At 45.2% G+C, this 15,733-nt stretch overlaps 1 protein-coding gene across 10 annotated transcripts in view; it reads right to left on the bottom strand.

Annotated features, from left to right (window-relative positions):
• Nucleotides 1-16: 16 nt before the first annotated feature.
• Nucleotides 17-15,733, bottom strand: part of LOC139361438 (disco-interacting protein 2 homolog C-like) — a 94,314-nt gene continuing 78,597 nt past the window's right edge. For 8 of the 10 annotated variants that reach the window (XM_071090043.1, XM_071090037.1, XM_071090038.1 and 5 more), the window contains 2 exons: nucleotides 11,685-11,894; nucleotides 4,928-9,192 (listed from right to left, as the gene is read on the bottom strand). In XM_071090043.1, the coding sequence (XP_070946144.1) occupies nucleotides 8,936-9,192; nucleotides 11,685-11,894 (467 nt within the window). In that variant the 3' untranslated portion in view covers nucleotides 4,928-8,935. Of the gene's footprint in view, nucleotides 420-4,927; nucleotides 9,193-11,684; nucleotides 11,895-15,733 lie in introns of those variants that run through there. The other 2 variants (XM_071090046.1, XM_071090044.1) reach the window with 2 other exon arrangements.

The following is a 15,733-nucleotide window of genomic DNA, read 5'->3' as shown; positions in this document are numbered from 1 at the left end:
TGTTGGTGAACCACGGTATTCTCAGTGACTATCCATGTGTTTAGAAAGTATTTGCTGAATGAGTAAATGGGTCTGCAGTTCCAACCAAAGCTAGAAGCTTGACTTTGGAAGAATGAAAGTAGATAACATTTCCAAAGCAGACCCCATAGCATGAGAAAAGAAGGGAAGAATGGAGGCAGAGCTGAAGGATGAATATCGGCACAGGAGTAGGTGAGAGTTCCAGAAATGCTGGGTTTTCACGTGTTTTTATTTACCTCATATCTGTGTTTCCATCTCTGTGTAGCGTGACTCTCACATCCCTCTCTATTTCTACATTTCTTTACTGACCAGGACAGAGAGAGTGCATTGGACACACTACTAACCAGCCTACTCTCTCGGACTTGCAAGAAAATGTAGAGAAAACAATCTAGAAATGGTATCTCAGAAGAAAAAAATATCAAAAATATGAGAATAAATGTGGGAAAAAAATGTTTAAAGACAACTTCTCAACATATTTAGGTATCTCTGGGACTTAAAATTTCATCAGGACTCCCCACACTTCTTTCTTTTTACATTGCTCTGTGTGTGTGTGTGTGTGTGTGTGTGTGTGTATATTCAACAGAAAATCTACAAAAAAAAAAAAAAAGAATGCTATTGCTAGAATAATGCTACTACAGCGGAGAAAAATGTAATCTTTTCTTCCACCCATCTTAGCTTCATTGGCTGGGGTTCCTATAATAAAAGACAGATGAACCCCCAAAAAAGCAAGCGGAGGCTTATTAGCATGTATATTTCATATATACATGGGAGATCCACAGGGAATGAGGGAATCTCAGAGAGACAGCTCAGACCTTTCTTTTATGTAACATCTTCAACAAGGATAATAAATGTTTCTAGAAGTGCCAAGACAAAGTAAAAGGACTTTGGGTCATTGGGGGCAACAAATTGTGGGAAGGCCAATAAATGATAGATTTTTGTGTAAATTCCTCTGGTGCTGTTTCCTGAATAAGGGTCTGAAGTTGTCTACAGAGATTGACCTGCGTCCTTTCTGGCAGAGAGGGGAGAAAGGGCACTTTTGTCTTTGTATAATATGATTATGTTGTGTGCTTTTCAGAAACTAGAGGGAAGGCCAGAGCGCTTCTTAATTGCTTTCAGCTCAAAATATTTTAGCATGGCGTGTTGTATTCTCTGCACTGTTCCTGCTGCAGATATCTCTAAAGGCATCAGTCGCATCCACAGCACTACTTGTGGGGAAATATTGAGCAGAACTGGAATCAAATGTATAATTCAGCCCCATAGAATCTGAGCCACAGGACAGAGAGAACTGCCCGGGAGTCAAAGCAGACACGGAGCAGCTGACATTCTAAGAGTCTCCTTCCAGTAGATCGGCGCATAAACTCAAGTTCTTTTCACAGATTTGTCTGTGTTTCTTTTTTGGAAAAAAACATAACCCTGTAGCGAAAATGTCTACTTCACAGTGCACCAAAACATCTGGAGCCTTAGCCAGAAGCAGCACAGACCCAGGCAGCCTGGTGATGTCCGGCGGGGGCAGCCCATAAAATCCATCAGCATGTGGCCCTGCGAGCCGCCACCAGTAACATATGTTTACATGCTAATGAATGTCAGGCTCATTTAGAACAAATTTGCATCCATCAAAGTCAAACAGCGAGCAGAGCAGTACATTTTCCTGTGTGTCAGTGGCCCCTGAGATACCAGGGAGAACTTGAATTGCCTGACCCCTTCAACTTCCAAGCATCCCAGAGGGAAAATGCAGACCCCAGGAAAGGACTGTGCTGGAAACCATTTGTTCTTACAGATGTCCGGAGTAGTCTTGTGACTGACCCAAAGACTCCCCTCTGAGGGTGGGGGAGACCTAGGTTAGGAGAGGGTGAACCGTGCTGCCTTCTAAGACCTTCCTTCTAAGGGAGGGTGGGAGAAACCCAGAGTAGGTGGAGGTGAGCCATGCTGGCAGGACCTTCCTTCTAAGGGAGGGTGGGGAGACCTAGGGTACGTGGAGGTGAGCCATACTGGCAGGACCTTCCTTCTAAGGGAGGGTGGGGGAGACCTAGAGTAGGTAGAGGTGAGCCATGCTGGCAGGAACTTCCCTCTAAGGGAGAGTGGGGGGACCTAGGGTAGCTGGAGGTAAGCCGTGCGGGTAGGATCTTCCTTCTAAGGGAGGACGAAGTGTGCTTTGCTAGACTCTGCGCTTGAGTCTCAGCGTGGCGGACCCAGATGGGAGCAAGTCACTTCTATCCTATGATTCTGGGTGTCCTCATCTGTCATGGAAGGTTTGGTTAGATGAGCTTAAAGTCACTCCAGTTGCAAAGCTGTGTGACTTGTAGATACATGCCAGTGTGAATGACTCACTTCACTTTTACAAGTTGCACAGATAGCCAGGCTTCCCCTTGTATCAGTCAGGAGGTCCCAGAAGACTTTGTCACAGGCAAAGAGGTGATTAAAAGGAGTCACTGACGGGATTCTTTGGAGATCGGTGGGCAGGGCCCAAGGGAAGTGAGAATAGCACTCCCCAGATTATGGGCAAGGGATGCCTGGGGAGGGGCTGCTAACGTGGACAGGCATGAGTAAGAGAGGACTGAGGACAGCTCCTCTCCCTCCTCCACCTTCTACCTGCTGCCAGCAATGAATCCAACCAGCAGCCCTAGGCCAGGCCAGGCTCCCAGAGTCAGAGCCAGGAAGAAGCCAGGCACATGGAGAAGCCACTGGTCCCCACCAACAGCAAGGGTGCAGTAAGAATTTTGATGGAAATATTTAAAAACTCATTCAACAACTTCCTATCTCCCCAACCAGCCTCTACATATGATTCCACCTTTTCCGACTCCTGAGCCATCCTCAGGGGTGTCACAGGGGTGGGGCTGCCTGCTCTGCCCAGGGCCTGGGACCCTCCAACCTTCGGAGGTCTGGAGTCCCCTTCTCCCCTCCCTGGCAGCAACTGTCTTCTCTGCTGTCAAATTATCACTTCCATCCTCCCACAACACATGAGAATTTAAGACGGGATTTTGGTGGGGACACAGCTAAACCATATCAAAGGGGGGACCTGGGGCTTCCTCATGGGGCTCTGGCATGAGCTTGGGTGACACAGGTTATAAGACCCCATCTGCTTCAGGTTTAATTGCATACCCCAATATTCCCAGGTTGTAGTCCTAACCAAGGACCTCAGAATGTGTCTGTATGTGGAGATAGGCCTTTTAAAGAGGTGATGAAGGTAACGAAGTCATTAGAACTGATGCCCTTGTAAGAAGAGATCAGGACACAGACATCTATTGAGGGACAACGGCACGAGGACACAAGAGAAGATGCCATCTGACAGTCAAGGAGAGATGCCTTAGGAGGAGCCAGTCCTGAACCCACCTTGACCTTGGACCTCCAGACTCCAGGACTATGAGAAATACATCTCTGTCTTTTCACAAAACTGCCTGTGGCAGCCCAACCAGAGCCATGCGCCATCTTTCGTTCTCAGAAATTCCACTTGTTTTTATACTCCTGGATTTTAGGAGGCCCCTGGATGACCAGCATGTGGCTAAAGTTAGAGAAGGAGTTACTTGTGTAAGAGAGCCCCACACATCTCTGAGCGGACACCGTACAGCCCATGAGATATTGGGTGTAGTACCATCCTCTCTTCCCTAGGATATTAAGAACAATATCACAGGAGGGGTGTACAGCCACAGCCCCTGCGTCACTGGGAGCAATAGCATCTTCTCCCCCTCTCAATATAAGGAACAATATCCCAGGGTGGGTGTACATCCCCTGTGATATTGGGTGTAACGTCATCGTCTCCCAATGCGGATATTAAGCATAGTGTCACAGGGGGGTGTATACCTTCTTCGCTATCGGGAATAATATCCTCTCCCCTCAGGACTGTATGCAAAATATCGAAGGGGTTTTACAACACTTGCGATATGGGCAGTAATATCATCCTCTCCCCACCTAGATGTTAGGAACTCTATCACAGGCGGCCGTACATTTCTTGCGATATTGGGAGTCATATCCTCTCCCATCATGGATATTAAGAACAATATTACAATGGAGGTGTACCACCCACTGCCATATTGAGAGTAATATGCTCTCCCCTTCGGGATATTAGGAACAATATCGCAGGAGGTGTGTACAACCCCTGCGATATTGGGAGTAATATCATCCTCTCCCCCTGAATATAAGAAACAATATCACAGGAGGATGTACACCCCCTGTGATATTGGGAGTCATATCATTTTCTCTCCCTCTGGATATTTGGAACAATATCACAGTGGGTGTGTACACCCTCTGCGATTTTGCCACTAGTATCATCGTCTCCCTCCCAGGATATAGGGAACCATATCACAAGGAGGTGTACACCCCCTGCGATACTGGGAGTGATATCGTCCTCTCCCTCCCTGGATATTAGGAACAATATCACTAGGGAGTGTACACCTCCTGCAATATGGAGACTAATATCATCCTCTCGCCCCCTGGATATTAGGAACCATATCATAGGGGTGGTGTACACCCCCTGTAAAATCAGAAGAAATATCCTCTCCACCTTTGGATGTTAGGGACAATATCACGGGGGAGGTCTACACCCCCTTCGATATTGGGAGTTGTATCATCCTCTCCCACCCAGGATATAAGGAACAAGACGACCGAAGGGATGTACACCCACTGCCATAGTTTCAATAATGTCATCCTCTACCCCCTGGCTGTTAGGAATAACATCATAGTGGGGTGTACACTTTCTTCGATATTGGGAGTGATATCATCCTCTCCCCGCTGGATATCAGGAACAAGTCTATTAATTATTAATATTAATAAATATAAGAAAAATTAAGAGTAATCATCGACATTAATAATCACAATAAAGATAGTAAAATAGTTAAAAATGTTAATGATTAGCATTAATAATCAGTAGTAATATCACTACTAATAAAATAATGATATCAGCAATTGTTACTTAAATCAATATTAAGTGATGCTGGTAATAAAATAACAATATTAGCAATTATTTTAAGCATGCATAATCATATATTTAAAATAATTATCCATAACAGTATCCTATTAATAGTATCATTGATAATTGTTAATATCGATCATGGATGTTTAATAATTAATCATATTACTCCTAATACCGCAGGGGGTGTACACCTACCTGTGATGTTGTTCTTAATATCCAGGGACAGAGAGCATGGGATGTTGTTCCTAATTATCAAGGAGGGGAGAGTGTAATATTACTCCCAATATGACAGGGTGTGTACATCCCCCCCAAGGCACTGTTCTTGCCATTCAAAACAAGAGAGGATGACATGACTCCAGATATCGAAGAAAGTGCAAACCCACGTGTGATATTCTTTCTAATATCCAGAAAGGAAGAAGAGGATAGTAATCCTCATATGGCAGGAGGGGTACACTCACTCTGATATTTTTCCAAATATGCCGGGGGAAAAGAGAATAATTGCATTCCCAATATCGCACCAAGGGTTGTACACCCCGTGTGAGATGGTCCTTCATAATGTTTCAAGGCGGGAGGGATGATATTATGACATATATGGCAGAAAGTGTACACTCCCCAGGGATATTGTTCCCATGATCCTGGAGGGAAGGGGATGATATTACTTTAAATATTACAGAAGGTGTACATGCCCCCAGTGATATTGTTTCTAATTTCCACGTGGGAGAGGAAGATATGACACCCAATAATGCAGGGAGTACAAACAGTCCTGGGATATTCTTCTTAACATTCAGGGAGGAAGAGGATATTACTCCCAATACAGACGGGTGTACACCCTCTGACGGTGTACACACTGAGGGTATACACCCATCTGTGAAAGAGTTCATAATTTCCAGAGAGGGAGATGATATTACTCACAATATCATACACAGGCTGTGAGTCCACCATGGCCCCTAATAGCCAGCGGGAGGAGAAGGGGTGGCTATTAGTCCCCACCTTGTGGGGGTGCCTCACCCCCCTGCGAGGTGACTCCTAATAGCCAGAGGGGGAGAGGGGGTGGCGATTAGTCCCCACCTCGCGAGGGGTGCCTCACCGCCCTGCGATGTGGCTCTTAATATTCGGGGGGGAGAGGGGGTGGCTATTAGTCCTCACATCGTGGGGGAGGTCCTAAAATAAAATATATGTTAACTATTTAAAGGTGTGAATTTTATTACATATAGAAAAATGTGCGTTTAGCGTACAAATGTGTGCATTTATGTCAAATACATGAAAACACATAATCCAGGTGTTTCGGTTCATACCACTGTAGAGACTTTTCGGTTTCTTTTCATACAACTGCCCAACTGGGGCCCAGAGCCAACACCCACCAGCTGTGTCACTGCGTCTGTTGTTTTACTGTCACACACCGGCCCTACCCCACAAAAAAAAAAAAAAAAAAAAAAAAGCCATGGCACTTAATAAAAAATTAATTTTACAACATTATTAGAGATGACTTGTAGTCCTCTTTGAAGAGACTGCAGCATGTGAAGGATTTCAAATACAACTGTGTTCTGGGTCTCCTGATCTAAGGACCTATCCGCACTGGTGGCTTTAGCAGTGCTTCATGCAAACTTCCAGGAGGCATGTGTGTCATGTCTAAGAGCAAACTAGAGTTCACGCCTCAGCACTGTGTGCCTCTTCTTTCTTCCGTCCCACGGGCACCGTCTTCTCCCAGGGAGCTGGTGCTGTGCTCTGAGGCTCTGTCCCACCAGTCCCTGCCAAGTCCCTGGGGCCACTGTGGAGAACCAGCCTCCGTCTGTCAAAGTGTGTTGTGCAGAAAACAACTCATCCAAATCTGTTTAAAAACCACACATTTGCGACGCCTATAGGCCTCAGAAGGTGGAGGCAGACAGGTAAAGGCAGCTGCCATGGGGGCTGAAGTTCAAGCCGGTCTGTCCGGCGACTGATGGGCACTGTCTGCAGTGAGCCACTGCACATTTAGCGAGGCTGTCTGGCCCCTCACCTCTGCCAAGCCTCCACCCGTCGAGTCTGGCCTGGATTCTCACACGCCTGCACAGCCTTCATCTGGTTCATAACTCAGCTCACAAAGGGCCCCATACAAAGGCCCCCGTACCGCGGCAAGGACGGCGGTGGTCACACCTGTGGTCATTTATCCTCTCTGCATCTAGCTCCTCTTCCTGAGGCAACAGCACCTCTGAAGTCACAGCCTGGCCTCCCAACTCTTCCCCGTCCCGGGCTTCTTGGCATGTTGCTCTGCTGCACACACCTCAGCAAATACTGCTGATTAGCCAGAATCACCCAGAAATCTCTTAACCTTGATTCTGACTGCTTTTATAATTTGTAATATTTGTACTTCTGGTGTGATTTGAGCAACAACAAATTTTAAAATTAGAGAAGATGTGGTTTTTATTCTCTCCTTTCTACTTGCAACCTTGAAAATTCAAGTAGCAGCAAGGTTTGTTGAGAGTAACTTCCACCAAATAGAACCTATTACAAATGTACTACAGAGTGTCAAATAACCACATAGATGTAAAATAGAGATGCAGACACAGATATAAAATCCAATGGTTAAACCAAACTGAGAAATGCTTGCCAGTTTCATAGGACTTCTGAAACTTGACAAAAATGTTGGCTAAGGGATACAAGATGTTATGAGATGAGTGAGATGCTTGGCCTAGAACCACAGGCTCTCTCCTCTTTACAGCAGAAAATCCATAAGGAAGTCAAATCTGAAAGAACCAGGTACCATTGAACGGCATCATCAGTCGTCCTTCCCATCCCTCGGCCAGCTGAGGTGAGTGCAGACAGTCGTTCACCAACATCCATCATCCATCCTCCAGGCCATGGCTACACTTTACTCCCAGGCTCCCTGTCATTATGTAGATTAGGTAAATCCTAGCCACTCTCACCTTAAGCCTACCCCTGCCAGCGTGGCAATCACCCAGTCCCAACCACAGCAAGGACAGCCGTGTCCGTGGGAACACAGAGCAGCGGTCTGAAAGGAACCTGGATCTCTGAATACCTCATGGAGCAGTCACCAGCCTGGAACATCCTCCCTGACGGCTTTGCAAGACAGAAAAACTCCTTGGTTCCTCAAGCTACAATACTGCAGAGTCTCAGGTCACAGCATCCTTATCTACCCTCGTCAGGAACCGTTCAATGCTCATCAAGACATGAGAACAAAACTGCAGTGGCACAGTCACACTCAACACAGACCACCTGCTGCTCACATTCATCGTATTAACACCAAAAAGCCACCGTGGTGGATATCCTGGATGTGGACACTCGGCGGCTTTTTGCTGGAGATGCGCTTTGTGCATTTATCGCACGACCATCTTGGCATCAGGAGCTGCAGCGCAGATGGCAGCTGTGCATGTCACAGGGAGTCTTATTCGCTGGAATCTCAGCCAGCTCCCAGCATCAGCTCCCACAGGGTCCTCTCCTCTGGGAGCACGTGCTTGGACGCCACAGTGTCCTGTGGATCCACAAAACCGCGCTGTCCTCCCTGGCCACTGTGCCTGTCCACTGTGCCTGTTGCGGCTCCGATAGTCCTCCGTGTCTACCTGTTGGGGCTCGGATAGGCCGCCTTGTCCGCCTGCGAGTCCCGTGCACTACAAGATTACGCCATTCCAAGGCTGCTCGATGAGGCTTCACACGGGGGCATTGTATTTCATTCACTGCTAGGTTCTACACTGACTCTTATGACCCCGGGGAAAGACTAAGACTTAAATAGAACAGCGGCTAGGTGATACAAACCGCCGCTGTAATCAGAACATACCAAGACCAGGCCACAGGAAGGAAAAAGCAGCCCTGGGCCGCAGCCTGTTACCAAGTCGCTGACATCTCTGTCCAACATGGATAAAAAGACCCTCTTTCCTCCGAAGTCTAAAGCAACATATCGGCCCATCTAACAGTAATTCTGTTGTACATTTAACTTCATCTTGCCCTTCTAAGTGACTGTTCACGGTCTTAACACCTGAACAAGAATTTCTCAGTTGCTGAACCACTGTTCGTTATTCAGCAGATAAAATGGCAGCAGATTGCACCCCAGGAAGAAACACACCCAGTCACGGGCACAGAACGGGACATCAGCACAAACCGTTTCCCAGAAAAAAACGCATCTCTGCTTTGGGACATACCATCCCCGGTCTCCATGAGCTCGGCGTTGCAGTACTTGGGCGCTGTCCGGGACCCCGTGGAACCCTGTGGTCGCTCCATCTGTATGGAGTGCTCTGAGGTGTACGTGGTTACGTCAGGAGGTGCAGAATGATTATCTGTAAAGAAGCATATCATGAGTGTTTCTGGTGGTTGTGGCGTTTGCTCTGCAGGTTGAGCAAGCCATAGCTCAGGAAGAGACGGGAGCGCAGACGCTCACCCTGGGGGTGCCGTGAGAAGCCAAAGCCGATCTCAGCCACGTCTGCCACAAACATCTGGCACAAAGGGGGACCCCAGCATAACTCATGTTGCCGAAAATGGAGTAGAGTTCGGTGAAACCTCAATTTCCTAACAGGAGCCACGTCAGCGGCATTTTAACCAGAATAACGTTAGACCGGCAATGGCAGGGCGCCAGGAAGCGTGTGTGTGTTCATGGAAGGGTCCCGTTTCCTATCGGCCACCGTCCACACAGCCCAGGGCTTTACTCGCGCTTTGGAGCCCAGGGCCTGGAAATGGAAACCCAGCTCTGAAAACTTCTGGGGATTTGGGGATGTCCCTAAAGCTCTCCGTGCCTCAGTTTCTTCATCAAATGGGAACAGTAATGGCTATGACCATGTAGGATCGGGGCGGGGGGGTTGGCCAGTGTGACTATGTTGTGCCTGGACTCCTTAGAACACTCACGCACACATGATCACAGATGCTAAGTTCTCATTCACAGGCTTCTGATTATCTCAGAAGGTCAAATGCACATCTGACTTTTTACTTCTCTTCTTTTGCCACACAAAATATTTCTGCTCTTCAAGTTTCATTATTTTGTCACAGCTTTTCCAAAAAACTCCCAAACTTATAGAAAATTTCCAGATAGTCTAGGAGGATTATCTTTGTGCCCAATTAGAAATTACCGGAACGCGATCACCCGAGAGTTACATTTGGGTCTCACTGAGCCCTGACGTACATGAGTTAGGAGCCCCTCATAGTTTGGATAAATTAATTCTTTGTACTAAAACTTCCTCCAGTATTGAAAGGGTAAACCCACAAAGGGAGGCCCAAGTGCAGTGATCCATTTATTCAAAAATATGTGTTTTCCTTGGTAAGATTCTGTGCATTTTCTTAAAATTGAATAAAATCCGAGGATACAAATGCTTCCACCCAGTGGCAGAGGCGGTGTCTGGCCTCCCCGTTCACGTCTGGCAGAGCCTTGGCCACTATCCTGCAATCCAATATACACATGGAATTTTATTATGGAAAAATACGTAGCAGTCACACATTTCTGTTCAATGTTTAGCCTGCTGTGATTTCAGGTAGGGTTATTAATTCACATAAACGAGTGTACATGTTCCTGAAACTGTGTCAAACTGAAGTTTAACACTGCTTTGCATTTGAGTACTACTTTGCAAACTTTTAAAGAGTATTTCTGTTTTCTCCTTTATACTCACAACAGTTGAGAGAGAAAAATTATTGTTTTCAATTTTTTTTCCCTCACTCAAGCCTAAAGCAGGAGAAGGGACTTCAAGATCCCAGCAGCAGTTATTGGGAAAAGTGAGACAGACCCAGCTCTCCTGACAGCAAACTCCTGTTCCAGACAGAAAACAGTTGACGCTTTCAGTGTCAGTGAGCACCGAAGGGGCTGGGACCCAAGTCAATCCCAAACACCTCTGGGTGTGAAGGAGTCAGTGATCTAGAAGTGAACATTCTGGGGTTCTGGGGTGTCTGTCGGCTATCTGATCACACATGACGTCCACCTGCTTCCCACTGAGGGTTTTGCAGAGATCAGGCTTTCCTGTGGTAGCTGGTGCCGGGAGGGTCTGAGCCTGCGGCTCGTGCTCCGTTATCGGCGACGTGGTACACAGTCATCTCCGGTTACTGCTTTAATAGAGACACACACCAAAACCTATTCAACCCAAGTCCCATACTTGATGGAAAACATTTTCTCCTGAACCATTCAAAGGCAGAGCGACGCGAGGCTCATCGTGGCTCCCCCACGTGTCAACTCTAGCTCTAGTAATTCTCACTTCACTCCTTTTCCACGGCATCTTCAAACGTTGTAGGGCAGTGATCCTAACTTTGCTCTTTTTCTAATACAGAGGATCTCCCTTGTCATAGAACCTACACAAAACAGTGCGCCACGCCCAAGAAATCTGAACACCTGTGGCAGACAGCAGCGTAAAGCGGCCGTGCTTAAAGCCCTCGTTTCCTTAAATGACTCCCGTGGTCAGGAGGAGCACACTTTAAAACCCTGTCCTGTTGACTGGGACTGTTAAGGTTTCACGCAGGAGCATAAGTGAGAAGAAAAGATAGAAGCGGATATGGCTGCAGGATTCCCCAGGAACACGAAAGGACTTATAAACAGAAGGCCCCTGGAATTCGGATATGGCTGCGGGATTCCCCAGTAACAAGGCCCCTGGAATTCCAGCTGTGGGAGGAACCTAGGCATGAGAAAAGCAGTACAGCAGCTTCCAGAAACAATCCAACCAAAGCACCCCAGGGGCCAGAGGGGCTCTGCGCTCTTTCCACTAAGGGATTCCACAGCCAAGATACAAACAGAGGAAAACGTGCACACACAAAGGGGTTTAGACAACAGGCACAGAAAGACACTGTGAAGCGTGCTCACCCATGGGGGTCTGGGCCATGACATCCGCTAGCCTGTGGGCAGCTCTGCTGCCCCCGCTCTGCGTGGAGGACGACGAGGTGGTGGACGTGGTGGAGCCGTGGATGGCCTGACTGATCCAGTGCTCCACTTTGATGCTGCCCTGGCTGGAGGTCGGGGCGCCCTGGGAGTCCACCTGCACTGAGCCTTCATCTTCTGAGCCATAAGAGGTATCTGTGTAAGAAGAAAGGCAATTTGCTATATGTTGCAGCAAAAACAGGCACTACAATCTCAGTCCCTGCAACACAGATTTACTTCACGCAAGTCTGAACAGTTGTTTAATGACTTTTTGCCGCAGACACTCTTGAGAATTTAAACCACTTTTCAGATAATGAACCATTTATTTTAGCATAATGAATTTTGCTTCCAAAGCACCTTATACAAACATGCTATAAGATGTTTGATACTGTCATCTCAAAGATGCACTGACACATTTCCTCTACACAGCAGTTTGGGAAGAAACCAAGTGTTTTCTTGTGTCAGTCAGAAAGTGAGAGGGCAAGGGGAGGCGGAGGGCCTGTGCAGCTCTCAGGAGTCTCAGTGTGACTATGTTTAGCCCCGGTTAGTCCTGAGATGCTCTTCTGGGCTCTGATTTATTTCTACGTTGGTGTGTGTGTTAGATACCCTTGCAGGTGATTTTTGCATCTGTGTGTTAGTTACCCATAGAGCTGATTTATTTCTACATCGGTGTGTTAGATACCCATGCAGGTGATTTCTGCGTCTGTGTGTTAGTTACCCATACAACTGATTTCTTTCTATGTCAGTGTGTTAGATACCCATACAGCTGATTTATTTCTACATCGGTGTGTTCGATACCCATGCAGCTCTCTAAGGATCAAGACGCTGATGATGGTAACAGGAGGGAAAGCAGAATGTGCCTCACATAGAGCGGCCCCTCCACCTCCCCGTTTTCCTCTGGGGCACACAACAAACCCTCATGTTACATTTTGCACTCAAATCTATTCACCTTTACACTATTCGTTTCTTATACATTGTCATTATTGATTTTTCTATCTGTACAAATTGGATATCTTGGATTATGAGAAAATACATCCCTTTTTTCACTATAATTCGCGAGAACATTTTTCATTTAATAACTTTTCATGCAGCACCAAGGTTTTTGGGAATAAATTGCTGCTGTATTTGTTAAACTTCAACGTAAGAATGACACTCAGAATCCTACCTACAAGTGAGTGATGGGAGGCGCTGGCTCAGGTGAGCAGCTCCAGATCATTGGGTGAGAGAAGGAGTCACAGCAAATAATCTTAAGACACTGGTTTGCTTCTTAAAAGACAGTAAGGGCAAACAATATTCACACTTATTACCACTGTCACATGACTTACGCTGTTTGGGAATTTTTTAAAAAGTTTACTTGTTAGACAAGCAATAATATTAGGAGCCTGAAAATTCTCTATCATCTTGCTTTTTTTTCTTTTGAGACAGAGTCTTGCTCTGTTGCCCAGGGTGGGGTGCAGTGGTGTGATCTCTGCTCACAGTAACCTGTCACTCCCCGGCTCAAGTGATTCTCTTGCCTCAGCCTCCCAAGTAGCTGAGATTATAGGCAAGTGCCACCATGCCTGGCTCATTCTTGTATTTTTAGCAGAAACGGGGTTTCACCATATTGGCCAGGCTGGTCTCGATCTCCTGACCTCGTGACCTCATGATCTGCCTGCCTTGGCCTCCCAAAGTGCTGGGATTACAGGCATGAGCCACTGCGCCTGGCCGACCCTGCCTTTTAAGAAAACTTACACAATTTATATAAAAGTAAAACTGACACAGCCTTGAGACTTTTGAGAAAGGTACACAACCAGGTGTCCACTTGGAGCACAACCATCTCCCCAGAACGTCTTCTCAAAACCCTTTCCAATCTTTCATTCCTCACTCCCACCTACCTTTTCCAAGAAACCTGCAGAATAATGTGATATAGACACTCGACAGAATAGCAGCAAACCAAGCAAGCAGCATATGAAATGGATGATACAGCATGACCAGTGGTGACTAGAATTACACACCATGGGGACAGGAAGTCAGGTTGATTTAACATTCAAAACTGAATTAATGTCATACGCGGTAAAGAATTACGGAGTAGAACCGCGTGTTAACCTTAGGAGACATAGAAAAGTACTGACAAATTCAAGAGAACGAAACTCAACAAACCATGAATAGAAGGCAATTTCCTCAACCTGTTAAAGTACATTCATGAAAAGCCACAGCTAACATTGTATTTAATGGTAAACAATAGAATGCGTTTTCCCTAAGATGGAGAACAAGACAAAGATGTCCCCTCTTGCCACTTTTATTCAACATTATCTGGCAGGTTCTAGCTGGTGAAATAAATTAACAAGTTTAGTAATAAAGACATCCAGATTAGAAAGGAATAAAAGTGTCTTTATTCATAGATGACCTGACTTTGGCATGTAGAAAATGGCAAGAAGTACACCAAAAATTACTAAAACAAAGTTTGATGGGATCATAGGACACAAGATAAAGATATACATATACTAGCGATAAAAAACCTGAAAATAAAATTAAGAAAATCGTTCCATTCACAATAGCATCAAAAGCAGAAGACATTCAGCTGAACTTCTAACAAAAAGGTGCAAAATGTGTACAATGACAACTATAAAACATTACGGAGAGACATTAAAGATCCAAATAAATGGAAACTAAATAAATGGAGGCAGATTCATGATCGTGAATTCGAAAACGCAGCATTATCAAGACAATTCTTCCAAAACTGTTCCATTAATTCAAGGCACTGCCTAATAAAATCCCAGAAGGCTGTGTGTGAAATGGAAAGCTTATTCTCAATTTTATCTGGAAATACAAAGGACCTACAATAGCCAAAATAAATTTGAAAAAGGGAAACAATGTTGGAAGACTTCACTATCTGATTTCAAAACTTTACATAAAGTCATAGTTATTAAGGCAGTGGTATTAGCACAAAAATAGATGTATACATCAAAGGAACAGAATTAAACTCAGAAATAAAGCCTTATATTTATGATTAATTTATTTTTGACAAAGGTCTCAAGACAATTCAGTAAAAGAAAGGTAGTTTGTTTTTTCAACAAATGTTGCAGTGGCAACTGGGTACCCACACACCAAAAAGAAAAACCGTGGGGGAAAGAATCCCCCAAACCAAACGAAAACAAAAATCCGACTTAGATCTTTACTGCACACACAAAAATTAACTCCAAATGGATCACAGACCTAAATGAAAGAACAGTAAGACCATGACACTTCTAAAACTCCCAAAGACACAACCCATGAAAATTAGTGAAATGGACTTCATTAAAATAGAAAACTAGTAAGTTTTAAAAGATGATTATCTCCCTATAACTAATGTAACAAATTACCTTGATCTTAGTGGCTTATAACAAGACAAATCTATTATCCTATTGATGAAGAAGTCAGAAGTGTAAAATCTAAGTGTCAGCAGAACTACGTTCCTTCTGGAGGCTTCAAAGGAGAATCCATTTCTTTACCTTTCCCAACTTTTAGAGGCCACCTGTGTCCCTGACTCATGGCCCCTCTTCATCTTTAAAGTGCACCAATCCAGTCTCCAGTTCTTTTCTCTTTTAAGGACCTTCTTGATTACAGTGGGTCTACCTACTTAAACCAGGATAATGGTCCCATCTCAAGATCTTAAATTAATCAGCTGCAAAATGCCTTTTAACCACTTCAGACAACAGGTTCATAAGTTCTGGGGAATAGGACCTGGGTATCTTGGGGGAAAGGCTTTGTTCTGTCTGCTACATAGTAGTTTGTTCTTTCACTGAGAAACGTTACATCTGTAAAACTCTTATATTCAGATTGCATAAGGCACCTGTAACCCATAAGATGACAACCAACCCATTTACAACATGAGCAAAAAATCTGAACATTTTACCAATATATACAAATGGCTATGAATAGGAATTAGCACATTAAAAGCTAATAAGCACATTAAAAATGCTTAGCATCATTCATTGTTGCAAAGTAAATACACAATGATATACCATTCCACATCA

The sequence above is a fragment of the Macaca nemestrina genome, unplaced genomic scaffold (assembly GCF_043159975.1).
Source record: "Macaca nemestrina isolate mMacNem1 unplaced genomic scaffold, mMacNem.hap1 Scaffold_498, whole genome shotgun sequence".
NCBI classification, from domain to species: Eukaryota; Metazoa; Chordata; class Mammalia; order Primates; family Cercopithecidae; genus Macaca; species Macaca nemestrina.
This window is presented reverse-complemented; position numbering and strand designations above follow the sequence as displayed.